This window comes from Salmo salar, chromosome 29 (assembly GCF_965601325.2).
Source record: "Salmo salar chromosome 29, fSalSal1, whole genome shotgun sequence".
NCBI classification, from domain to species: Eukaryota; Metazoa; Chordata; class Actinopteri; order Salmoniformes; family Salmonidae; genus Salmo; species Salmo salar.
Window position 1 is genome coordinate 9714027 of NC_138319.1, and position 26558 is coordinate 9740584.

At 44.1% G+C, this 26558-nt stretch overlaps 1 protein-coding gene across 1 annotated transcript in view; it reads right to left on the minus strand.

The window, feature by feature from the left end:
• Positions 1-15724: 15724 nt before the first annotated feature.
• The window catches only part of c29h18orf63 (chromosome 29 C18orf63 homolog), a 41536-nt gene continuing 30702 nt past the window's right edge, over positions 15725-26558 (minus strand). Inside the window, exons 12-14 of the mRNA XM_014180635.3 lie at positions 18327-19028; positions 17567-17650; positions 15725-16415 (exon numbers count right to left, since the gene is read on the minus strand). Of these exons, the coding sequence (XP_014036110.1) occupies positions 16293-16415; positions 17567-17650; positions 18327-19028 (909 nt within the window). The 3' untranslated portion in view covers positions 15725-16292. The remainder of the gene's footprint in view (positions 16416-17566; positions 17651-18326; positions 19029-26558) is intronic.

Below are 26558 nucleotides of genomic sequence, written 5' to 3' on the forward strand. Positions count from 1 at the left end.
TCTGTAATAAGTTATAGAAGTATATCCAAGGATTCCAAACAGTGGCTGTTACAGTAGGTTTCCCAGATGCAATTGCAACTTCATAACATTCTCATAGAAAAATACCTTTCGCTGTTGATGCCTCTTATCAAGCGCATTACGTACTGTAATGTAGATGGTACGGTGAACCACACTAATGTAATGAGTAGACCTGAAGACGTACGTTAGGTCCCCGAGCTAATGCCTAGGCAGGTCCTCGAGCGGATGCCTAGGCTTTAGCTCAGCGGGATTACACAGCCCTGTGGTGTGCAGCAGACACAGCTTTGTACCCAGTCAATCACATTACTGTACATACCACAAGTACAGTCTACATAGTATTGCCCTAAAATATTGGACCGTTTTTGTTTCTCTGTTTGTGCTAAAGGAAACTTCGAAAACCTCCTGTGGTGCAGTGCAGAAGATGAGAAGTACACAAATTATACATCACCTCATTGACGTAGTGTGGATGGGAAAAGCAGGGGAACATGAAACATTCACCCAATGAATGTAAAGTAATGGAATTTCATGAAGGTCAATCAAATCAATCACTTGTATTTATAAAGCCCTTTTTACATCAGCAGATGTCACAGTGCTATACAGAAACCCAGCCTAAAAACCCAAACAGCAATGAATGCAGATGTAGAAGCACGGTGGCTACGACAAACTCCCTAGAAAAGCAGGAACCTAGGAAGAAACCGAGAGAGGAACCAGGCTCTAAGGGGTGGTCAGTCCTCTTCTGGCTGTGCCGGGTGGAGATTATAAGAGTGCATGGCCATTTGAGGTCAGATTGTTCTTCAAGATGTTAAAAAGTTCATAGATGACCAGCAGGGTCAAATAATAATCACAGTGGTTGTACAGTCGAGGCAGAACAGTTGAAACTGGAGCAGCAGCATGACCAGGTGGACTGGGGACAGCCAGGAGTCATTAGGCCAGGTAGTCCTGAGGCATGATCCTAGGGCTCAGGTCCTCCGCGAGGGGAGGGAGAGAGAATTAGAGGGAGCATACTTAAATTCACACAGGACACCAGATAAGACAGGAGGATTACCCCAGATATAACAGACTAGCCCCCCGGCACATAGACTATTGCAGCATAGACACTGGACACTGAGACGGGTGGGTCGGGGGACATTGTGGACCCCTCAGACGATACCCCCGGACAAGGCCAACCAGGCAGGACATAACCCCACCCACTTTGTCAAAGCACAGCCCTGACACCACTAGAGGGATATCAACAGACCGCCAACTTCCTAGCCTGAGACAAGGCTGAGTATAGCCCACAAAGATCTCTTCCACCGCACGAGCCAGAGGGGGCGCAAAACCGGTATAGTCGAACACCATCAAATCATGGGGGACTCTGCAAAGAAAAAAAAATTACAACTTTGATGGCAGTCTCGACAGACATTCCAATATAGATAGGGAAGATGCCATTTTAACTGCTCTAGTAATGCACACCTTTTCCACCACCATACATTGTCAAAGACAAAGGGCATTGACTATCACCGCACAGAGAAAAGGATGGAGAATCAAAAAGGTGAACTGATTAATTAAAGGGACAGCTTGCGCTCAGAAAATTTGAGAAAATTGCAAGTTTTCAGGACAACCTATTAGAGTGAGGGAAATGAGAAATGTCACCGAACAAAAGCAGGAGTTTGGCTCGGTGAGTTCAGACAGAGTGAGACTTTTTTTATGGTTGTCAGTATCTTTTTATGTTCTAGGTCAGCAACACACCAAATTAATAAGTCCTTTCTCTGTCCAACCTTTGTCAAGTCAAATAAAAGAAGGGGGAAAACTTGATAGATGATAGATCGATGACATTTACAGCAGTTAAATCTCTAAATAATCCCCAGTGCTGATTTGATACATTTCTTAAATGTATTGTCCTCATTTATCCTAATTTATCTAAATTGAAGACAAAGATCAAAAGTAACTCCTTTCTGCGCACCCACATGGGCAGTCCCTGAGTACTGTATGTTGAACGATAGTGACCTGGCAAAAAAGGAGGGAGGGACATTGTTTCCTCTGAGCTTGAAGGATGGCCAATGTGGTAAATGTGACTTGCTAAAGAAAGAGTGAGCTCAGTCATCTCCAACTGCACACTCTTGAAATAAACAATGTTTGAATACCTTCAAAGTTGATCACATTTTTTGCATTTAGTATAGCAGGGTGTAACATTTTTAAGTTCCCTGGCATTTTGCACCTGTGTTGAGGCAGGTCTCTCTCCACACTTGGCTAATCGCTCCCTAGGGGCTGGATTAAGTCTGCAAAAACTCCATGCCGGTCTCCACCTGTCCTGCCATCTCCACAAGTCTGAAGCTCTACTCAATTAGAGGATTTCCGATAATCCTTCTGTTTACCAGCTTGTAGACAGCCTTTTCATTGTGGGGGCAATCAGGGTTTACAAGGATATTCCCATTAATATTGGCCTTGGCTTGCGACAATCTAGCTACCGTCTCGCAAAAACAAAAGCGGCTTTGTGATGTCTGACGCCTCTCTCCCATTGGCTGACGCCAGCTCCTTGGGAAATAAAAACAAATAGCAGCCATTCAATATAATGCTTCTAAATTTAGGAGCAGGCTTTCATACAGGAATCCATTAATTTTGGGATGACAAGTTTCCACTTGCTCTGAGGCCAGTGCTTAAAGGGATTCAGAGTTGCAGTGCAGCCAAGAGTCCTGGTTACTACTACCAAGTAGTAGTCTGCACAGTAAATAACAGACAATATTCAATGTTTCTGAAACATTTTCCTGAGGGCACAAACTCTGATGAAAAGGCCACATAAGCCACAACACGTATTCTGAATGGTACTGTGTCTGTCATCCTTATCATCGGAGTTTGAACCCTCAGGAAAATACAGACATGCTGATTATCATGAATATCAGGTTATTTCCAAGGCAGACTCAATGACCATACCTTCAGGGGACAAGTACGTCAGATTAGATAGAGGTGAAAAGTTTAGAGGTTGAGCTATCAGTATATTTTCTCTGCTATCTTTTCAGCTCTTAGTTTATTTGCCCAGAGGGGCCACCTAAACCCACCAGTCCTAAATCAGTCACATTTACTACAGAGCCTCATCGGCTGCGAGTAGAACAACTGGCCCATGAGGTTATAGTGACAGGGAAAATGCAGCTAAATCTTTCAGCTATTTTCTCACCTGAAAATATGACCTGTGACATATTTGATCAAATGTGGAGACAGAATGGGTCTGCAAAGTCCATGGAGAACGATAGAGCTGCAACTCCTTTCCTTCAGGCATTTGCATTTGAGATGATCTGTCCCAAGCCTCTATAAACTGTGAGCTGACATTGAGACAGTTCAGAGGGTGTAAGGCAGAGGGAGGGGTGTGAACTGTCCTGTGATGCCTCACTTCCGAGATATGTTCCATATTTGTTTCTCTGAAAAACGTTGTCCCTCTACAGTGCAGATGTATCCAAGTGAAGGTATGTGTCCATGCAAGAACAGATTCCCATCCCTGATGGCTAATGTTTTATTTCGGGAGGCTGGACGGGAGGCTTCATCCCCGGTGAGGAAAGCCAGGTCAGGAAGCAAGGAATGTCACTCGGCGGATATGACAAGATTAGGGGGAAGTATCTCTTGGCTACTCCCCAAAATGAAGCTGAGCCATCGCCATAAAATGTACAGCGAGAATGGTTTAAGTGAGGGAGCGGTCTCAAAGAGACAAGTGGACCAGATGTAGTGAAATGTAAGCAGGGATGGGGGAGCACTGATATGTTAATGCTGGGAGGGCACAGGAGTACAATGATTTCACCTGTAAGGAATTTTACTATTCTTTAAAGTTGAATTGGCACAGCCAACTCTTGAATAAACAATGCAAAATATCCCCATAAGGCAAATCATGGAAATACTTTCACCACATGAATCTGTTTGTGAGCTGCAGAGCAGGAACTATGTGATTTCGATTGAATCAATTCAAACCTTATCATAACATTAATTTGGACACATTACTTTAGAGGGGACATTATAATAATATTCTGGGATATTTCTAAAGGCCATAGATGACTCTTAGAAACGTAGGTAATGAAACCTAATTTGATTTGGCAAAATTTTTTCTTTATTTGTTTGAGAAATTCAAACAACTGAACTCGGCATTACTGGGTGTACAGTGCATTCGGAAAGTATTCAGACCCCTTCACTTTTTTCACGTTGTTATGTTACAGCCTGATTCTAAAAGTGATTAAATAAATGTTTTTCCTCATCGATCTACACACAATACCCCATAATCACAAAGCAAAAAAGGTTTTTAGAAATTTTTGCAAATTAATGAAAAAAAAAACAACTGAAATACCCTATTTACATAACAATTCAGACTTTGCTATGAGACTCGAAATTGAGCTCAGGTGCATCCTGTTTATATTGATCATCCTTGAGATGTTTCTACAACTTCATTGGAGTCCACCTATGGTAAATTCAAATGATTGGACATGATTTGGAAAGGCACACGCCTGTCTATATAAGGTTCCACAGTTGCCAGTGCATGCCAGAGCAAACACCAAGCTACGAGGTCGAAGGAATTGTCCATAGAGCTCGAGACAGGATGTTGTTGAGGTCTGGAGAGACCTGAAAATAGCTGTGCAGTGATGCTCCCCATCCAGCCTGACAGAGCTTGAGAGGATCTGCAAAGAATGGGAGAAACTCCCCAAATACAGGTGTGCCAAGCTTGTAGCGTCATACCCAAGAAGACCCGAGTAAAGAGTCTGAACACTTATATAAATGTGATATTTCAGTTTTTTATTTTTAATACATTTGTAAAATGTATAAAAACCTGTTTTCACTTTGTCATTATGGGGTATTGTGTGTAGATTGATGTGAAAAAATAAATGTCATACATTTCAGAATAAGGCTGTAACGTAACAAAATGTGGAAAAGGTAAAGGGGTCTGACTACTTTCCAAATGCACTGTAAATGGAAACTAAAGGCTAGGGTAGTATATGTATGGACTTCCCAAGGGAAAAGCCAAGAACAGTAACATTAATCCATCAGGACTATAATATTAGCACGTGTGTCTATGAAAATTAGAATTTATGGGTCACAAAGTGATATCAATATTCTGTAACAAATCTTAACTCATTGATAATTTGAGTCCAAAGAAAACACAATTTGTGCCAATTTTGAGTTTTTTCATTTGAGGGATTTATTTTCCCACCAGATAAAAATTGTTCCATAGCCAATGCAGCTGGCCTCTCCCTATCAAAATCCAGCAACCCTCTTATGGCAGTGTGGAAATGGACTCTCCAGCTAACAAAACAATAACTAGTACATTACATGAACTGCTCTATCTCAAAAATGAGAAAATAATAAGTCGCTGTGAATCTCTCATGTTCATTAACTATGGGAGTGCAATAGTCTGGGTCCCCAGCCCTTAATATCGACAGAGGGACCAATACTTATTACACTTGAGTCCTTTATGTGAGGCTAGCCCTTCTCCACCTACTCTTTTCTCCTCTACCGCCCTTTGAGTACAAACTCATGATTGTTTCAAATCCAACCCTTTCCAGCCATGATTCAAACCACCGAACAGTACAATGACTTTTGTTTAAGAGCCACAGAAACAGAAATACAGCAAGTGTTTGGTCACTACTTAGTTGTCATTTAACCTTTATTTATAAAGGTTATTCTCATTTAGATAAAATCTATTTTGCAAGCGAGACCTGTTCAAGTCTTCCAACATTATTGACCAACCTATGTGGGGGGGTGAATGTTTTGGGAGACATTTTCGAGAACTGCCCTCAGGGGTGACTGGGTAACATCAAAGGTATCCCATAAGAGCACCTCGTTGTTACTAGCTTGCATCGAGAATCAGGGGTCAGAGAAAGGGTTAAACAGATGTATTTGGATGGAGCGGAGTAGGTAAATGAAGCCAGCTGCCACCTGCTACAGAGCTAACACAGCCTGACTAAAGCCATGGTTGAAGATGAAAAAGGTTAAGACAACGGGATTCTAATTTCCCATAACTCTGCAAAAATGGGACCAGCGATGCTACTTGAATTTTTATGTTGTCTTACACCTGTATATTTTTGACCTAGACTAAAGCGTGGTAATGGCGATGTCCCAGTGGTAGTGTTATCCATATTGCAGGAACATGAAGGAACCAAGAAGAGCGTATCCTGCTAACTGTGTCAGCTTCGCAGAGAGCTGCTGAACTGCTTGTATGCTGATGAGCAACTCCCACCACAGGAAAAAAGCACCCATGAGAGAAAGCTTCTTGCTGCCCGAGTGGGTTATACTCAAATCAATAGCTGGATAGAAATGGCAGCATACAGAATACAGCATTTGGGTAGAAATAAGAACGATCAGTGCTACACAGTGGATGCGAATCCTCTGGGGCTGTAAAGAAAAACAAGGCCTTTCTCACTTCAGGGCCATACTTGCAAACATTAGAAAAAGTAAAAATGTTAGTTTAATCATCAGCCAATTAAAACCGTCAATGTAGTTGGACATGATCCAACACTTGTTCATGAAAGCCTCTTTAACAAAATTACTACAATACACAAAATTACTACAACACACAAATGTATACTGGATAATTAGCTCAAAGTCGCTAGACTAACTTCTAGTACTTTTCACCATTTGCAGCAAGTTCAAATCCCAGGTGTGATTTTGTTTTTTCCCCTTTGAAATGTAGAATTACATTTGTTGTGATAGTGTGTTCAGCCAAAACCTTGTAAATTAACATTACAAATATATTTAATGAGGAACTTCTTGGAATCCCTCTTGCAGACCAACACATAGGCTACCGCTACACAGGGGTGCAGTGCTGCCAGTGTCACCACATCTCAGAATGGTGCTCGTTTAATGTGGACCCCAGGAAGAGTAGCTGCTGCATGTGCAGTGGCTAATGGGGATCCAAATAAACTAAACAAAACAAATAAAGTTAGCATCAAAGCTGAATCAATGCCTTGCAAGATCATATAATAATGAATTAGTATTTTACATAGGTTCTAATATAGCGAATACAACAGCATAGTAAAACGTTACTGTTAGACCTAAAACACCACTTAAATTGTGTAGGCTTCACTTACATACACAATGTTTTATTTGCATTATTATAATCATCCACTTCGTCACATATGCGTTATTTGAATAGAGCATCAAGGATCGGTAGTAGATCGTTTTTTCCTTAACAAAAAAGCTTGACAGGAGGGGGGCTCGTAAAAGGAAATGGATGTACAGTACCAGTCAAAAGTTTGGACACACCTACTCATTCAAGGGTTTGTCTTTATTTTTACTATTTTCTGTAGCAATGACCTCCAATTAGAGGCAGCTGGTTGTTGTTGTCTCTAATTAGAGGCCATATTTAGTTGTGTTCGTTTCACTTGTGTTTTGTGGGTGGTTGTTTTCTGTATAGCCGTGTGCCTTACAGAACTGTTGATTGTCGTTTGTTATTTTTGTTTAAGTGTTCACTCTAAATAAATACACGAAGATGAGCACTATACCCGCTGCGTTTTGGTCACCTTTTATCGACGCCTGTGACAGAACCACCCACCAAAGAAGGACCAAGCAGTGGAGGAAGGAGCAGCAGGAGAGCTATTTGGAGTCATGGACATGGGAGGAGATCCTCGATGGTAAGGGTCCATGGAGCCAGGCTGGGGAGTACCAGCGCCTGAAGGAGGAGCTGGAGGAAGCTAAGAGGGAACGACGGAGGTATGAGGCAGCCCCAAAATTATTTGGGGGGGGGGAGGCATACGGGGAGTTGGGCTAAGTCAGGGGGGAGCCCTGACCTAACTTCCCGGGCATACAGGAGAGAGCCGTGGAGCAAAAAGGAGCCAGTCAAGGAATCAAGCGAGGAGCTTGACGCGAGATTCCGGAGAGAGGTACTGGCGGAAAGGGCACGAAGGAGCACCTGTGCTTACTATGGGGAGCGACGGATCAAGCAAGCACCATGTTATGCGGAGATACGCACGGTATCGCCAGTGCGCAGCTACAGCCCAGTGCGCTTGGTGAAAGCTCCTCACAGGTGTCATGCTAGAGCCAGCATCGAGCCAGGACAGGTGATGCAAGATGCAAGCATCAGACCGCCGGTGAGGGTTCATGGCCCAGTGTATCCTGTTCCTGCTCCTCGTACTCTTCCTCCAGTGAGTCAGCCCAGTCCAGTATGTCCTGTTCCTGCTCTCTGCACTAGCCTTGAGGTGCGTGTTACTAGTCTAGCGCCTCCAAAGTCAGCCCCACGCATCAGGCCTCCAGTGTGTCTGCCCAGTCCGGTATGTCCTGTTCCTACTCCTCGCACTAGCCCTGTGGTGCGTGTTACTGTTCTGGCTCCTCCAAAGCCAGCCCCATGCATCAGGCCTCCAGTGCGCCTGCCCAGCCCAGTACGTCCTGTTCCTCGCACTAGCCCTGTGGTGCGGGTTACTAGTCTGGTGTCTCCAAAGCCACCCCCACGCATCAGGCCTCCAGTGTGTCTGCCCAGTCCGGTACGTCCTGTTCCTGCTCCTCGCACTAGCCCTGTGGTGCGGGTTACTAGTCTGGCGACTCCTAAGCCAGCCCCACGCATCAGGCCTCCAGTGCGCAGTCCCCGTCCAGAGCTTCCGGCGACAGTTTGCCGTCCAGAGCTTCTGGCGACAGTTCCCCGTCCAGTGCTTCTGGCGACGTCCTACAGTCCGGAACCGACAGAGACGGCCTACAGTCCGGAACCGGCAGAGACGGCCTACAGTCCGGAACCTGCAGAGACGGCCTACAGTCCGGAGCTTCCAGCGACGCTCCCCAGCCCTGAGCTTCCAGCGACGCTCCCCAGCCCTGAGCTTCCAGCGACGCCTCCCAGCCAGGAGTCTCCAGCGACGCCCCCCAGCCAGGAGTCTCCAGCGACGCCCCCCCAGCCAGGAGTCTCCAGCGACGTTCCCCAGCCAGGAGTCTCCAGCGACGCTCCCTAGCCCGGAGCCTCCAGCGACGCTCCCAAGTCAGGGGCATCCAGCGACGCCCCTCAGCCCGGGGCCTCCAGCGACGCCCCTCAGCCCGGGGCCTCCAGCGACGCCCCTCAGCCCGGGGCCTCCAGCGACGCCCCTCAGCCCGGGGCCCCAAGCGACGCCCCTCAGCCCGGGGCCTCCAGCGACGCCTCTCAGCCCGGGGCCTCCAGCGATGCCGCGCAGCCCAGAGTCTGCTGAACGGGAGCTACGGCCAGAGCTACCTCCGTGGTGGGACGATTGGGAAGGGGGGGCGGGGGGGTGTAGCACAGGAACCGTCGTTGACGGTGGCCACCCTCCCTTTAGGTTTGGGGTTATTTTTGTGAGTTTTGTTTTGAGGTGCATTCGAGGTCTGCACCTTTTGGGGGGGGGGGGGGTACTGTAACATCCTGACCAGTAAAAGGGGTTATTTGTCATTGTAGTTGGTCAGGGCGTGGCAGGAGGTGTTTGTTTTTGGGTGTTTTGATGTTTTTGTTCTATGTTTATTCTAGTTTTCTAGTTCTATGTTGGTTTATGGCAATGACCTCCAATTAGAGGCAGCTGGTTGTTGTTGTCTCTAATTGGAGGCCACATAGCCGTGTGCTTTACAGAACTGTTGATTGTCGTTTGTTATTTTTGTTTAAGTGTTCACTCTCTCTAAATAAATACACGAAGATGAGCACTATACCCGCTGCGTTTTGGTCACCTTTTATCGATGCCTGTGACAGTAGGCTGACATTGTAAATAAGAATAGCCTTTACACAGCCTGGAGGTGTGTTGGGTCATTGTCCTGTTGAAAAAAAATAATAGTCTCATTAAGCGCAAATCAGATGGGATGTCATATCGCTGCAGAATGCTGTGGTAGCCATGCTGGTTAAGTGTGCCTTAAATTCTAAATAAATCACCAACAATGTCACCAGCAAAGCACCCCCACACCACCTCCTCCATGCTTCATGGTGGGAACCACACATGCTGAGATCATCAGTTCACCTACTCTGCGTCTCACAAAGACACGGCGGTTGGAACCAAATAGCTCACTTTTGGACTCATCAGGCCAAAGGACAGATTTCCACCGGTCTAATGTCCATTGCTTGTGTTTCTTGGCCCAAGCAAGTCTCTTATTATTATTGGTGTCCTTTAGTAGTGGTTTCTTTGCAGAAATTCGACCACGAAGGCCTGATTCACAGTCTCCTCTGAACAGTTGATGTTGTCTGTTACTTGAACTCTTTTAAGCATTTATTTAGGCTGCAATTTCTGAGGCTGGTAACTCTAATGAACTTATCCTCTGCAGCAGAGGTAACTCTGGGTCTTCCTTTCCTGTGGCAGTCCGCATGAGAGCTAGTTTCATCATAGGGTTTGATTGTTTTTGCGACTGCACTTGAAGAAACTTTCAAAGTTCTTGACATTTTCTAGATTGACTGACCTTCATGTCTTAAAGTATGGATTGTCATTTCTCTTTGCTTATTTGAGCTGTTCTTGCCATAATATGGACTTGGTCTTTTACCAAATAGGGCTATCTTCTGTATACCCCCCTTCCTTGTCACAACACAACTGATTGGCTCAAACACATTAAGAAGGAAAGAAATTCCACAAATTAACTTTTAACAAGGCACACCTGTTAATTGAAATGCATTCCAGGTGACTACTTCATGAAGCTGGTTGAGAGAGTGCAAAGCTGCCATCAAGGCAAAGGGTGGCTACATTGAAGAATCTCAAATATAAAATATAAATGTATTTAACACGTTTTTGGTTACTACATGATTCCATATGTGTTATTTCTTAGTTTTGATGTCTTCACTATTATTCTACAATGTAGAAAATAGTAAAAAATAAAGAAAAACCCTGGAATAAGTAGCCGTGTCCAAACTTTTGACTAGTACTGTATATGAAACAGCTAAGCACACACGTGATTTTGTCATAAGCAAAAACGAGCTTGGTCTAACGTAAAATTAGTACGTAACCTAGTCAAGGATGATCATGCAATACCTTGAATTTGGAGGTTTAAATATATCCCTCTGGTTGCCAAGTTGATCTATTTTCAAAAATGTAATTTGTTGTGGATAAAAAGTTTAAGATCTTTGATAGGCTGATGCAAATTTGTTACAGGAATCAATCACTGCCACCTAGTAATGTTAGCATAAGGCTAAATGTGCAGGTTATGTAATGGGAACAGCTAACGTGAAGCCTTTGATCAGGTGCAACTACGTCAACAATTTTAGTTGGCTAATGCTTAAACTAAACTTTTTCTCATGTTCACTAGTATGGCCCCAGTGCCTTTTTCATTGAGACTGGTCTTGAGACAGACTTTGTTGCAAAAACATTGACGTCAACATTAAACAGTCTCCCCGAGTTCCCTTTATATTCCATTGTCCTTGTTTTTCTCTAAACATGTATGGGTAAACATTAAATATGCAGCAAAAAGGAAGCCTGGGGACTATTTGCAGCCCACCGTCTGATTTAATGACACCCCCTAAAGTTTCCAACCTTTCCAACTCTTACATACCTCTGTTTCCAAGACTATTTGAAAGGAATACAAATATGTTTGAAGGAAAAAGCCAGTCAGTTAATGCTGTTTAGTCAATGAGCAATTGCTGTAAGCATGCGACTACAGTACAGGCTAAACAGGGATGTAATATACATATTTTTTAGGCCTCCTGACATTTGCCTTGAAAGGAGAACAAAACCACCATTAAGGAACACATGACAAGGCTGTAATAAGGGTACAGAGAACTTAGTCTCATTAGTCTGTGGATGGTGATCATTAACAGTATGTAGGTTACGTAGATCAGGTAAACAGAGCATTGTCATGCAGCAGCCCGTGAATAAACTGCACACCGATGCGAGACACGGCATGCCTCAGCCCGCGGAATGTGCGCTCCAACCCTGGAGCGACAGCATTCAAAAATAGGGTGTTTCTGAGGAACTCAACCTCCGACTCCTCCAGCTACGGTGCACACCTGTCTGTACACCTCTCTTTTTGTCAAGTCTCTGTCTCTACACCTCTCTGTCTGTGTCTCTAACTCTCCAACTGTCTGTCTGTCTGTCTGCACCTGTCTGTCTCTACACCTCGCCGACTGACCGTCTGCACCTGTCTGTCTCTACACCTCTCTGACTGTTTGTCTGTCAGTCTGTCTCCACACTGACAAGAGATTAAGGCCAATAGCTTTGATGTGATTTTGGCCTCCATTTCTCTCCGTAGCAAGCCACACAAACACATTATTGCCAAGCAATCACACCCCATAGTAATTGATAGTACCCGTAGGCATTGTAAATGAAATATGAAACCCATATTCCACAAAAGGAATGTTGGACTATGGCATAGATGATGTCTCTCTGCAAGACGAGTGAAAAACACAACTACAGTACTATGGGTAATGAATTGTTACATTTTTGTCATTATCAGACGCTCTTATCCAGAGTGACTTACAGTTAGTGCATTTATCTTAAGATAGCTAGGTGGGACAAACATACATTTCAAAAGTACTCAGACCCATTGACTTTTTCCACATTTTGTTACAGCCTAATTTTAAAATTGATTAAATAGCCCCCCCTCATCAATCTACACACAATACCCTATAACGACAAAGCAAAAACAGGTTTTTAGAAACTTTTGCAAATGAATAAAAAACGGAAATATTACATTTACATAAGTATTCAGACCCTTTACTCAGTACTTTGTTGAAGCACCTTTGGCAGCGATTACAGCCTCAAGTCTTCTTGGGTATGACGCTACAAGCTTGGCACACCTGTATTTTCTCCCATTCTTCTCTGCAGATCCTCTCTAGCTCTGTCATGTTGGATGGGGAGCGTCACTGCACAGCTATTTTCAGGTCTCTCCATTGATTCAAGTTCGGGCTCTGGCTGGGCCACTCAAGGACATTCACAGACTTGTCCCAAAGCCACTCCTGAGTTGTCTTGGCTGTGTGCTTAGGGTCGTTGTCCTGTTGGAAGGTGAACCTTCGTCCCAGTCTGGAGTGTGCGGAGTGGAGTGTGCGGAGGAGCGGGGTGACATGGGAGGATTTAGGATGTTTGCAGAGAACGACAGGGTGTTGTCCAGGGCCACGCCAAGGTTCTTTTGCACTCTGGGAGGGGGACACTGTGGAGTTGTCAACCGTGATGGAGAGGTCTTGGAATGGGCAGGCCTTCCCCGGGAGGAAGAGCAGCTCCATCTTATTGAGGTGGTGGGCCAACATCCAAGATCAGATATCTGCCAGGCACGCAGAGATGCGTGTCGTCACCTGTGTGTCAGAAGGGGGAAGGGAAAAAAGTAGTCGAGTGTCATCCGCATAGCAATGATAGGAGAGACCATGTGAAGATATGATGGAGCCGAGTGACTTGGTGTATAGAGAAAAGAGGAGAGGGCCTAGAACTGAGCCCTGGGGGCTAGACACAGATCCTCTCCATGTCACATAGTAGGAGCGGCCTGCTAGGTAGGATGCAAACCAAGAGTGTGCAGTGCCTGAGATGCCCAGCCCTGAAAGGAGGATCTGATGGTTCACGGTGTCAAAGGAAGTTGATAGATCTAGGAAAATGAGAATAGAGAAGAGTGAGTCATCTTTGGCAGTGCGGGGAGCCTCCGTGACACAGAGAAGAGCAGTCTCGGTTGAGTGACACATCTTGACGCCTGACTGGTTAGGGTCAAGAAGATCGTTCTGAGAGAGACAGCGAGAGGGTTGGGCAGAGACAGTACGCTAAAGTGTTTTTGAAAGAAAAGAAAGAAGTCGAGAGTTGGTTTGTTGAGGAGGGGAGCAACTAGGGCCATTTTGAAGTCAGAGGAGACTCAGCTTGTGGTCAGGGATGAGTTGATGAGGGAAGTGAGGAAAGTGAGGAATGGGAGGTCTCCATAGGTGGTCTGGAGAAGGGAGGAGGGGATGGGATCGAGCGGGCAGGTTGTCGGACAGCCAGACCTCCTCACTAGTCACAGGATTTCATCTAGAGAGAGAGGGGAGAAAGAGGTCAAGGCATAGGGTAGTTCTGTGTGAGTGGGACCAGTGGACTCAATAGGCTGAGTGAATGAGGAGCGGATGTCGTCTTCCTTATTTTCAAAGTGGTTGACAAAGTCGTCCTCAGAGAGGGAGAAGAGAAGGGGGAGGAGGATTAAGGAGAAGGTGGAAAATAGTTTCCCAGGGTTAGAGGCAGAAGCTTGAAATTAAGAGTGATAGAAAGTGGCTTTAGCAGCGGATACAGAGGAAGAGAAGGTAGAGTAGGGAGTGAAATTAGGTAATGACTAAATATCAAAGTAATATCACATTACTGTCACAAAGAGCACATGCATCCATAAAAGAACCATGATGCTTGGAGCCATTAAATCTAATGACTAACAGTTGCCCTTAAAGCCAAGAAAGGGAAGAGGAAAAATTCACACGGTCTGTTTCACATTACAAACTGTGATGTATGAAATACCACCCCTCCAAAATAATGGCTTTAAAAAACCTTGAAAGAAACATTGAAACTAAATGCAAAGCTCTCGATGTCAGATTTGTACGGATCATTAAGCTTTTGCCTGAATAAACCATAAAGAAAGAGCTTTAAGTCTCCTCTTTGAAAGACACGCAGTTTGGCTTCTGATGCTTGCGATCAAAGTCGCCACCCATTTACATTCCACACAAATGATTTTTACTCTTTTGCAGTTGATCCAGACTGAGGGTATCATCATTATAGCTGGCTCCAACAACCATCGCAGCGCTTTCCATCATACTTAGTTATACAAGACTTTGTGCTGTCGCAATAGCCATCACACTCTAGAATTCTGTCTCTAGCTAGGGTACCATCCAACTACCGACAGATTTTCATGCGAATATTCCAAAATCTGCATGAAAACAAAATGCCTATTTTCCCACCAGAGATGTGTTTCCATCAAATTGACTTGTTGCGGATAATAGGCGGTGCGTGATGACATAGTTCACATGAAAATAACTTTTTGGGGTTAAATTCCTATGTGCCGAATAAAAAATACATGTTAAATGGGTTTCCATCACATTTTAAACTCTACTGATGGTTTTGTCACAAGAAATTATATAGCTAATGTGCCCACTCTGGTCTTGGCACGTGCGCTCTAGACAACAGCTCGCAGATACAGTGCAGGTATAGCCTACATGATGAAATTATTATGGACGAAAGAGCAAGATTATTTTTATTTGTCAATGGCAGCCAAGCATCAGTCACCAGAATAAAACCCTCGATATTTATTGAAAAGGAGTATCAAGCTCATTACCGTGCACTTTCACCACCCTGTGAAGTTCATCATAACTTATTTCATCTGTAGCCTAATAAACTGCATGCTTTCCCGAGTCATAGTTGGAGGACCACACAACATATCATTGCGTGACTCCAAGTTTACTTTGATATAATTATTATATCAATATTTGTGCATAAAGGCATTTCCACCACCATTTCTCACATAATTTAAATATCCCACCTTGTCTAGCGTATTTTGTTTTGTCGACATTTGGAAAGTTTACCGACAAATTTGCTGTTTTCATCAGGCTTGTCATTACATTTTTTATCCGACATGTACTTTACTTGCATAAAAAGGTTGGATGGAAACCTGGCTAGTGAGAGAGGCATTGAAGAGAATTTGTGAGTTGACTGGCTGGCTCAGTAAACATAGCACACTTCAATCAATGAGGTCAGAGGTAGACCTGGGTTCAAATTCTATTTGAAATCAAACGCCGGCCACCTGGCACTCCTGTAGGTTAAAGCAAACACTCCCACAAAAAAAATAGATTTTCGAATAGTATTGGAATCCAGGTCTGGTCACAGAACATTCACTCTGCAGAGAGCAGAAAGTGTAAGGGGGGCATATTCATTTTACATGGGGAATCCTTTCTATTTAATATTAAAAACATCTGTTTTATTATGGCAATCAATGTGTATGCACAATTTCAAAGGATCTGAATATTGAATAAGTACTAATATGAAAATGAAAACTCCACTAACAGACATTTGCTTTTATCTTTTCTGAAATAAAGCTCAGACATACTACAGAAAATGACATCTTGAACAAGAAAAGCAAGAAATGGGGATTATTAAAAATTACTAATATATAAAACAAAACTATATAAATAGGAGATATTACTCTTTTTATGTTAAACAAATAAATTCAATAAATATATTACATAAAACTATCTGTTCTTACCTCAAACTCAAGGCCAGAAACATCTTACTAACTCAGTTGAATTGACTTCTGTGGCCAGTGGGTATTAACTTCATAACAAGAACACCATACAGGTACAGTACATATCATTCAAGAATGATAACACAGAGACCTAATAGCAATACAAAGCTCACTATCAATGACCCTTAAAACCAGCTCATTCTCTGTGATGTTGCATAGTGTAAAATGACCCTCTCTGTGTCTGTCTGGAAGGTGACCCTCACTACTCAAGATTCACTCAGGCAACGCATGACCTTTGACACCAGCTCCTCTTTCCTTTCCTTGGACCGTACCACCACTCCGCGGCTCTTCAGCCAGGCCTGCAGGGTCGTTACATTGATCTTCGACAGCTGAATAAATAGCAAACAAGACATGTTCAATCAAAAAGCCAATCAATCAATAAAATGTATTTCATAAAACCCTTCTTATATCCTACTTATCCTACTGTAGGTCAAGAAACAATCTGAGGTGGTAGAGAATTTCCTCACAGGTATACTGTAATCTTTGTATAATGTCATCTTTCGGATGCTTACTTTGCTTACATTCGTTTCTGAATTATAGCTCTCAAATTGGACCGATAAGGAAATATTTATTTTTTGAAAATCCTTCAGCTTAGTTTACAATTAGCGGTTTGAGAGTGATGTCATCAGACACAGTGGAGACACCTTCACCTTCTGAAGGGGGAGCATATCAAACATTAAGACATTTCTTATGTGAATCCTCCATACATTATGTGTTGAGATCCTTTATTTTGTTCACTCTTCATTGTACAGGAAAATGTACTTTCTGTTGATTGGGTGTAGATGTTGGCAAATTTCCTGGCTCCATTGGCTGTTTGCTTACAGAGAAAAGTATAAATGACCTAAAAGCTCAAATCAACTCGGACTCCCATAGTTTACCTTACCTGTGTTTATTCAAATAAAACCAAAACCAAAGCAACTACAAAAGATAAATGACTGCAGTTGTAATAATGAACTATGCAGACGCTGTAAAGTCATTTTGAAGAGTAACATCCCTATAGATTACATCTGGCCCTCCCTGAAGTATATTAGGTAAGGTCACTATGTCCATTCAGTGCCCATGTGTGTTCCAGTCCGAAAACGAATCAGTCAAAATGGCAGCAATCATTCTAATAAACTTTCCCCCGGCTCCCTCGTAAAAATGATCAACCGAGTCGTAACTTTTGTGAAATAGTATCTGTAAATAATGGTATCTAGCTCGGGAACAAGACACAAGACGGATCTCATTTAGTAAAAGCTTGTAATGGAATTCAATTAGGGGTGTAGTGGGAAAATCTATTCGGTTTATGGATCTTGCTAAACACTTACCCTGATGTATCGTCCCCTAATCAACCTGCTTTGGTGGGATGTTTTGCCTCCCTCAAACCATTTGTTGAATTTATCACCTCTCTCAACATGCAGAACATTTGCAAAATACATACTTTTCACTGTAAATCAAAGCTATGGTAAAGGTCAAGGTAAAAGTACAGTAAAGGACATACCTGGTTACTTCTCGCGTGCTTCTCCACGTCCACATCCTGCACTGCAGACTTTGGCTTCTTTGGTTTTGACTCAAACCAGTCCCTCTGAGAGGTGAGAACCCATTACTTTAATTACAATACAATATATCTTTATATATATATTAAAAAAAAAAGAACAATTCAAATTCTCAGCAAATACACACACATAAAACATATTTGACTACTGCACAGTCTCAAACATACAGTACAGGGACAAATCCTCACCTGGGAAAAGCATTGACTTCACACAAACAATCAAGCACTGAATGCAATGGGAGATATGCCCTTAAATTTAAATTAGGCGAGCTAATCTTAATTCCTAAGATTGAAATCCCATCGTAGCCCTTTCCTGCAGTAAAATGACCTAGTGGCCTCATGGGTGGAATGTTATTCATATTTTCTAAATTAATAAACAATATTCATTTTTTAACGCTGAAAATACAGTGTTTGTGTCAAAAAGTTTTGTTTTCAGTCCTCTGTGATGTTCAGTATATATAGTGTAATGTTGGGATGCAAACAAAAAACTCTATATCTGACATGGTACATGTGTCTTCTTTTTTAAAGCCCATAACCATGTACGTGAGGTGTATACTTTTGTTTCAAAGGAGATTTGTTTAAGACTACCAAGAATCACTCTGTGTGACCCTGATTTAGCCCACTGCAGTAAAAGGTTCAACTGAAATGTGATTGGACTAAATCTCAAATTACAATTACATCTAGAGTGTGTTTGGTGGTGACTCACCCCTCTGTTGCCTAGCAGGCCAGATGGAAGAAGATGAGGGGGACCCGAGGCGATCTCGTCCCTCACTCTGAAAGCGCTCTCACTGGCGTGCACCTGGGAGGAATGTGGGTAAACCCCTTCAGGCCTCGGACAGGGGGTCAAGTGAGGCATGGACGCTGGAGTGGGCCGGCGGGCTTCCTCTGTCCACTTGGAAGAGGTAGACGAGGAAAGCAAAGAGAGGGGAACAGACGAGGAGGAAAAGGAAGAGGAGGAGCAGAAGGCTGGGCAGGCCCTCTTCTGTCCCGAAACAAGTGTCTGCCGTTGCTCCTCGGCTCTCCTCTGCTGCTTATCAGCCAGAAGCTGGGTGACATTGACATGGCGTGGGAGGGCCTTGTTCTTGAAGATGGGTACCATCTTGGGTCCAGTTGGTGGGGCCTGGCTGTGTTGGGGGTGTGTGGTGGGTTGGGGAGGGGCAGCACTGGGATAGAGAGAGGAGGAGGGCAAGCCTCTCTCTGGGGTATAACTCTGAGTGGGATGGACCCCCGGGGTTCTTCCAGTGCTGAGATAGCTGCTGCTGCTACTCTGTCCCACTGGCTGGCTGAGAGTCTGGGCGCATGGTGCCCCCCCAAATGAGGGCTTGATGGGGCAGGGAGCATGGAGTTGACTCAGCACGGGCCTGCTAGCTGACTTGGTCGTCAAGTTCACCGGTTTGCCACTAGCCACCTGCGACCACAAAGGAATGCACAGTGCAGTGATGTTGGAACATGGGAACATACAGTTCTGGGAATTCAAAAAGTGAAACTGTACTGCAGCTCAGTAAAAAACATTTGCTTCAAAGTGGATGTACTGTAACTGCACCGTCGTTACATGTTGTATTGCTAATTAACTAGCATTTGGCACCATGTTCGTCACATTAACAATGTACCTTCTTGCTGAAGCAGGGCATTTAAAAAAAATATGATATAATGGCCAGAGTTGCACCAGCTTTGTATACTATAAATGTATGAAATTAATCCATAATGACTCAATAATACCTAAGAACCATATATCACGTTACCCCAAATATAGGTACATATTAGAGGTCGACCGATTATGCTTTTTCAACGCCGATACCGATACCGATTGTTGGAGGACCCAAAAAAAAGCCGATACCGATTAATCGGACGATTTTTAATTTTTATTTATTTATTTGTAATAATGACAATTACAACAATACTGAATGAACACTTATTTTAACTTAATATAATACATCAATAAAATCAATTTAGCCTCAAATAAATAATGAAACATGTTCAATTTGGTTTAAATAATGCAAAAACAAAATGTTGGAGAAAAAAGTAAAAGTGCAATATGTGCCATGTAAAAAAGCTAACGTTTAAGTTCCTTGCTCAGAACATGAGAACATATGAAAGCTGGTGGTTCCTTTGAACATGAGTCTTCAATATTCCCAGGTAAGAAGTTTTAGGTTGTAGTTATTATAGGAATTTTAGGACTATTTCTCTCTATACCATTTGTATTTCATATACCTTTGACTATTGGATGTTCTTATAGGAACTTTAGTATTGCCAGTGTAACAGTATAGCTTCCGTCCCTCTCCTCGCTCCTACCTGGGCTCGAACCAGGAACACATCGACAACAGCCACCCTCGAAGCAGCGTTACCCATGTAGAGCAAGGGGAACAACCACTCCCAAGTCTCAGAGCGAGTGACGTTTGAAACGCTATTAGCGCGCACCCGCTAACTAGCTAGCCATTTCACATGGGTTACATCAGCCTAATCTCGGGGGTTGATAGGCTTGAAGTCATAAACAGCGCAATGCTTGAAGAATTGCGAAGAGCTGCTGGAAAAACGCACGAAGGTGCTGTTTGAATGTATGCTTACGAGCGTGCTGCTGCCTACCATCGCTCAGTCAGACTGCTCTATCAAATATCAAATCACACAGTTCGCAATGAGCCAGGCAGCCCAAACTGCTGTATATACCCTGACTGCTTGCACGGAATGCAAGAGAAGTGACAGAAATTCATGTTAGCAGGCAATATTAACTAAATATGCAGGTTTAAAAATATATACTTGTGTATTGATTTTAAAGAAAGGCATTGATGTTTATGGTTAGGTACATTGGTGCAACGACAGTGCTTTTTTCGCAAATGCGCTTGTTAAATCATCACCCGTTTGTCGAAGTAGGCTGTGATTCGATGAGAAATTAACAGCCACCGCATCGATTATATGCAACGCAGGATACGTTAGATAAACTAGTAATATCATCAACCAGGTGTAGTTAAATAGTGATTATGTTAAGATTGATAGTTTTTTATAACATTTACATTTACGTCATTTAGCAGACGCTCTTATCCAGAGCGACTTACAAATTGGTGCATTCACCTTATGATATCCAGTGGAACAACCACTTTACAATAGTACATCTATATCCTTTTTGGGGGGTGGGGGGGTGAGAAGGATTACTTAATCCTATCCCAGGTATTCCTTAAAGAGGTGGGGTTTCAGGTGTCTCCGGAAGGTGGTGATTGACTCCGCTGTCCTGGCGTCGTGAGGGAGCTTGTTCCACCATTGGGGTGCCAGAGCAGCAAACAGTTTTGACTGGGCTGAGCGGGAACTGTGCTTCCGCAGAGGTAGGGAGGCGAGCAGGCCAGAGGTGGATGAACGCAGTGCCCTTCTTTGGATGTAGGGACTGATCAGAGCCTGAAGGTATGGAGGTGCCGTTCCCCTCACAGCTCCGTAGGCAAGCACCATGGTCTTGTAGCAGATGCGAGCTTCAACTGGAAGCCAGTGGAGTGTGCGGAGGAGCGGGGTGACATGAGAGAACTTGGGAAGGTTGAACACCAGACGGGCTGCGGCGTTCTGGATGAGTTGTAGGGGTTTAATGGCACAGGCAGGGAGCCCCGCCAACAGCAAGTTGCAGAATCCAGACGGGAGATGACAAGTGCCTGGATTAGGACCAGCGCCGCTTCCTAGGGGTCGTACTCTGCAAATGTTGTAGAGCATGAACCTACAGGATCGGGTCACCGCCTTGATGTTAGCGGAGAAAGGTGTTGTCCAGGGTCACGCCAAGGCTCTTAGCACTCTGGGAGGACACAATGGAGTTGTCAACTGTGATGGCGAGATCATGGAACGGGCAGTCTTTCCCCGGGAGGAAGAGCAGCTCCGTCTTGCCGAGGTTCAGCTTGAGGTGGTGATCCGTCATCCACACTGATATGTCTGCCAGACATGCAGAGATGCGATTCGCCACCTGGTTATCAGAAGGGGGAAAGGAGAAGATTAATTGTGTGTCGTCTGCGTAGCAATGATAGGAGAGACCATGTGAGGATATGACAGAGCCAAGTGACTTGGTGTATAGCGAGAATAGGAGAGGGCCTAGAACTAAGCCCTGGGGGACACCAGTGGTGAGAAGACGGATTCTCGCCACGCCACCTGGTAGGAACGACCTGTCAGGTAGGACGCAATCCAAGAGTGAGCCGCGGCGGAGATGCCCAACTCGGAGATGGTGGAGAGGAGGATCTGATGGTTCACAGTATCAAAGGCAGCAGATAGGTCTAAAAGGATGAGAGCAGAGGAGAGAAAGTTAGCTTTAGCAGTGAGGAGAGCCTCCGTGACACAAAGAAGAGCAGTCTCAGTTGAATGACCAGTCTTGAAACCTGACTGATTTGGATCAAGAAGGTCATTCTGAGAGAGATAGAAGAGAGCTGGCCAAGGACGGCACGCTCAAGAGGTTTGGAGAGAAAAGAAAGAAGGGATACTGGTCTGTAGTTGTTGACATCGGAGGGATTGAGTGTAGGTTTTTTGAGAAGGGGTGCAACTCTCGCTCTCTTGAAGACGGAAGGGACGTAGCCAGCGGTCAAGGATGAGCGAGGTGAGGTAAGGGAGAAGGTCTCCGGAAATGGTCTGGAGAAGAGAGGAGGGGATAGGGTCAAGCGGGCAGGTTGTTGGGCGGCCGGCCGTCACAAGTCGCAAGATTTCATCTGGAGAGAGAGGGGAGAAAGAGGTCAAAGCATAGGGTAGGGCAATGTGAGCAGGACCAGCGGTGTCGTTTGACTTAACAAACGAGGATCGGATGTCGTCAACCTTCTTTTCAAAATGGTTGACAAAGTCATCCGCAGAGAGGGAGGGGGGGGGGGGATTCAGGAGGGAGGAGAAGGTGGCAAAGAGCTTCCTAGGGTTAGAGGCAGATGCTTGGAATTTAGAGTGGTAGAAAGTGGCTTTAGCAGCAGAAACAGAGGAAGAAAATGTGGAGAGGAGGGAGTGAAAAGATGCCAGGCCCGCAGGGAGGCTAGTTTTCCTCTATTTCCGCTCGGCTGCCCGGAGCCCTGTTCTGTGAGCTCGCAATGAGTCGTCAAGCCACGGAGCAGGAGGGGAGGACCGAGCCGCCCGGGAGGATAGGGGACATAGAGAGACAAAGGATGCAGAAAGGGAGGAGAGGAGGGTTGAGGAGGCAGAATCAGGAGATTGGTTGGAGAAGGATTGAGCAGAGGGAAGAGATGATAGGATGGAAGAGGAGAGAGTAGCAGGAGAGAGAGAGCGAAGGTTGCGATGGCGCAATACCATCTGAGTAGGGGCAGAGTGAGTAGTGTTGGAGGAGAGCGAGAGGGAAAAGGATACAAGGTAGTGGTCGGAGACTTGGAGGGCAGTTGCAGTGAGATTAGTAGAAGAACAACATCTAGTAAAGATGAGGTCAAGCGTATTGCCTGCCTTGTGAGTAGGGGGGGACGGTGAGAGGGTGAGGTCAAAAGAGGAGAGGAGTGGAAAGAAGGAGGCAGAGAGAAATGAGTCAAAGGTAGACGTAGGGAGGTTAAAGTCACCTAGAATTGTGAGGGGTGAGCCATCCTCAGGAAAGGAACTTATCAAGGCGTCAAGCACATTGATGAACTCTCCAAGGGAACCTGGAGGGCGATAAATGATAAGGATGTTAAGCTTGAATGGGCTAGTGACTGTGACAGCATGGAATTCAAAGGAGGAGATAGACAGATGTGTCAGGGGAGAAAGAGAGAATGTCCACTTGGGAGAGATGAGGATTCCAGTGCCACCACCCCGCTGACCAGATGCTCTCGGGGTATGCGAGAACACGTGGTCAGACGAGGAGAGAGCAGTAGGAGTAGCAGTGTTTCTGTGGTAATCCATGTTTCCGTCAGCGCCAAGAAGTCGAGGGACTGGAGGGTAGCATAGGCTGAGATGTACTCTGCCTTGTTGGCCGCAGACCGGCAGTTCCAGAGGCTGCCGGAGACCTGGAACTCCACGTGTGTCGCGCGCGCTGGGACCACCAGGTTAGAGTGGCAGCGGCCATGCGGTGTGAAGCGTTTGTGTGGCCTGTGCAGAGAGGAGCGAACAGGGATAGACAGACACATAGTTGACAGGCTACAGGAGAGGCTACGCTAATGCAAAGGAGATTGGAATGAAAATTAACTAAACAACTGGGGAAGCGAGAGAGCAGGGCCTCCCTCACTAAGATTCACTGAAACACTCAAATATAACTTTTCCAACTTCCACTTTAGAAATTATAATTGATGTAAACTACAGTGGTTCAATGTTTCCAGGAATAGGCTCAAACATGGTTTATTCAGCTAGATAACTTGGTACAGTATTCTTCCGTGAAACCCACCCAGTGCACTGTATCCTATGAAGCCGTAGCTAACTAGCATGCTAGCATCCAATAACACACGGTTAGCACCAATACTCGGTTACAACAAACTACCAATGGATCATTCGTGTCCGTGTCTAGTTCCTTTCACAACGCAGAAGTAATTAAACGTTGGCTAGCTAACACAAAGTCAGTCCTGCTAGCTACACAAGTGGACTACACAACTCGAAAGTTCAGAAAGTTAAGCTTACGTTGCAAAAATCTTATTGACTAAAAATGATACAGTACTGCTAGCTGGTAGAGTTGGCTAGCCGTGGCTGCGTTTACCTTTATCTTTTATATTTGATACAGAGACAACTGTGTAGCTAGCTAACATTACACTAATCAAATTGTTCTATTGTAATGTATTTAGTTTCTACAGTACTGCTAGTTGGTCAAGTTGGCTAGCTAGCAAGTTTAATAAGTTTAATGCTAAGCAACTTACCTTGGCTTCTTGCTGCCCTCGCATAACAGGTAGTCAGCCTGCCATGCAGGCTCCTCGTGGAGTGTAATGTAAGGTAGGTGGTTAGAGCATTGGACTGTTGTTCTGCCCCTGAACAAGGTAGTTAACCCCCGTTCCTAGGTCGTCATTGAAAATAAGAATGTGTTCTTAATCTGACTTGCCTAGTTAAATAAAGGTGTAAACATTTTTAAATAATAATACAAAAATAAAAATAGGCAAATCGGTGGCCAAAAATACCGATTACCGATTGCTATAAAATCTTGAAACCGGCCCTAATTAATCAGCCATTCCGATTAATCGGTCGACCTCTAGTACATATACAGTTATTACTCCTGTAAAACGGAGTATTACTGTGAGTTCAAGTCCTACTTCATTAACTTCTTAATTAAACACTGTAAATACCCACTTGGCACACACTGGTTGAATCAACATTGTTTCCACATTATTTCAATGAAATTACATTGAACCAACGGGTAAACGACATTGAATTGACGTCTGTGGCCAGTGGGTAGGGTGTTTCAACAAGCTCACACATAATTTGTCAAACTTTAATAACAGCGTCCCGTTCCAGGTCCAGCACAAATAAAACTCTATTCACTTTGACAGCGAGAGCTTCCACCACCAACATCTGTGGGCAATAACAAACCAGGGTCGTATTCACTAGGCACCAAACAGACACAAAACGGACTGAAACAGGGAGGGACTAACCTGAAGTTGTTTTCATGGCTGTTTTCCATTGCAAAACCTTTTGCTACGGTGAGTACTAATGAATATGACCCAGGGAGGAGGATATGACCTAGCTGCTAGCAGAACGCTTTGCCATTGTTTCAACTTGAAAATTCAAGGATTTTCTCTGCCTTGTATTATTCACCCAGATTGTACTAATCAATCACCAGAAAGGGTCGGTGGACGGAGGAGGGAACTGGAGCCTTCTCTCTCTTTCTGCTCGTTTCTCACATCCTATTGGGAGGATCCAGACATTTATCATCACACCTCCTTTCTGACAGTTTGGGATAAAAAAAACTGTCAAACTTAAATTTGGATCTAGAAAAATGTAAGGCGTAAATCTTATTTTGTGAAGATAAATTCTACAGATAAAACTAAAGTGGGAAATATAAAAAATCTACTATTAAAATAAAATCTTTATCATGGATAGTGTCTCTTTTGTAAAACTTCTAAAACATAGAAATCTTGCATGTGTAATTTGAAATACAAGAGAAATATGAGCTGCACCAAGGCACAATATAGTACCAGTATGTGCGTCTATGTGTGCAAAATGACATACGTTGTATCAATGACAGTCTGTAGTCCTGTACCTGTGAGTGTGTCTGTGCGTACGAGTGTGTGTGCAGTGTGCACTAGTGATGCGCGGGTTGACTCATAACCTACAGTCCACGCGGATACCGCGGGCCGGACGGGTTTAGGGTAATTCAATATAGTGTGGATAAAGGGCGGGTGGGTTGAATAGAGAGAAAACAATACCTTACAAAATCCATAAATGTATCATTCTTGTTCAATTTTTATATTTGTAGACCCATGAGCCACTGTTCAGTTTTTTTGTGGCCCCACACCCATCAAAGTTACCCATCCCTGATGTATAGGCTAATAGAGTTTTTTCTCTCTCATTATTTTAGGCTATCTGGCATTAGTGCACAAGCTTAAGCTGTAGGGCCTAACTGTATGCGTGCCAAATAGCCTACACATCAATCGCCAAATGCTTTTGGGAACGGGCAGAAAAAGTTCAGGTCAATCCACGGTGGCAAAAAGGGCAATGTCGGAGTTTAATTCAATAAGAAAAAAGCTGTGAAAGGAGAGTGAAAGTGAAGAGAAGGCCAGAAAAGTAATGTTGGGAAAGATTGGTTGAAGTGCTAAAAGAGGATGATAGCAATGCAGGCTATGTTATGTGTGATGATTGTGAGGCACTAAACAAATTCAACAGTCACAAGACTGTAGACTTCAAATAGGCCTATGGCATGTCAAGGGAATTGTAGCCTGCTGTTCAAACGGGTTAAATGGAAAGTGAAATCTGGACCTCACATAGCCTTAATATTAACTCCTGCAAAATTAACCACTTCTTGCAGTAAAATAATAACCTACACCAAATGTAGGCAACATTTTGACTTGGGAACAGGAGTGGAGAAATATGATTTATTTCTTTCAGC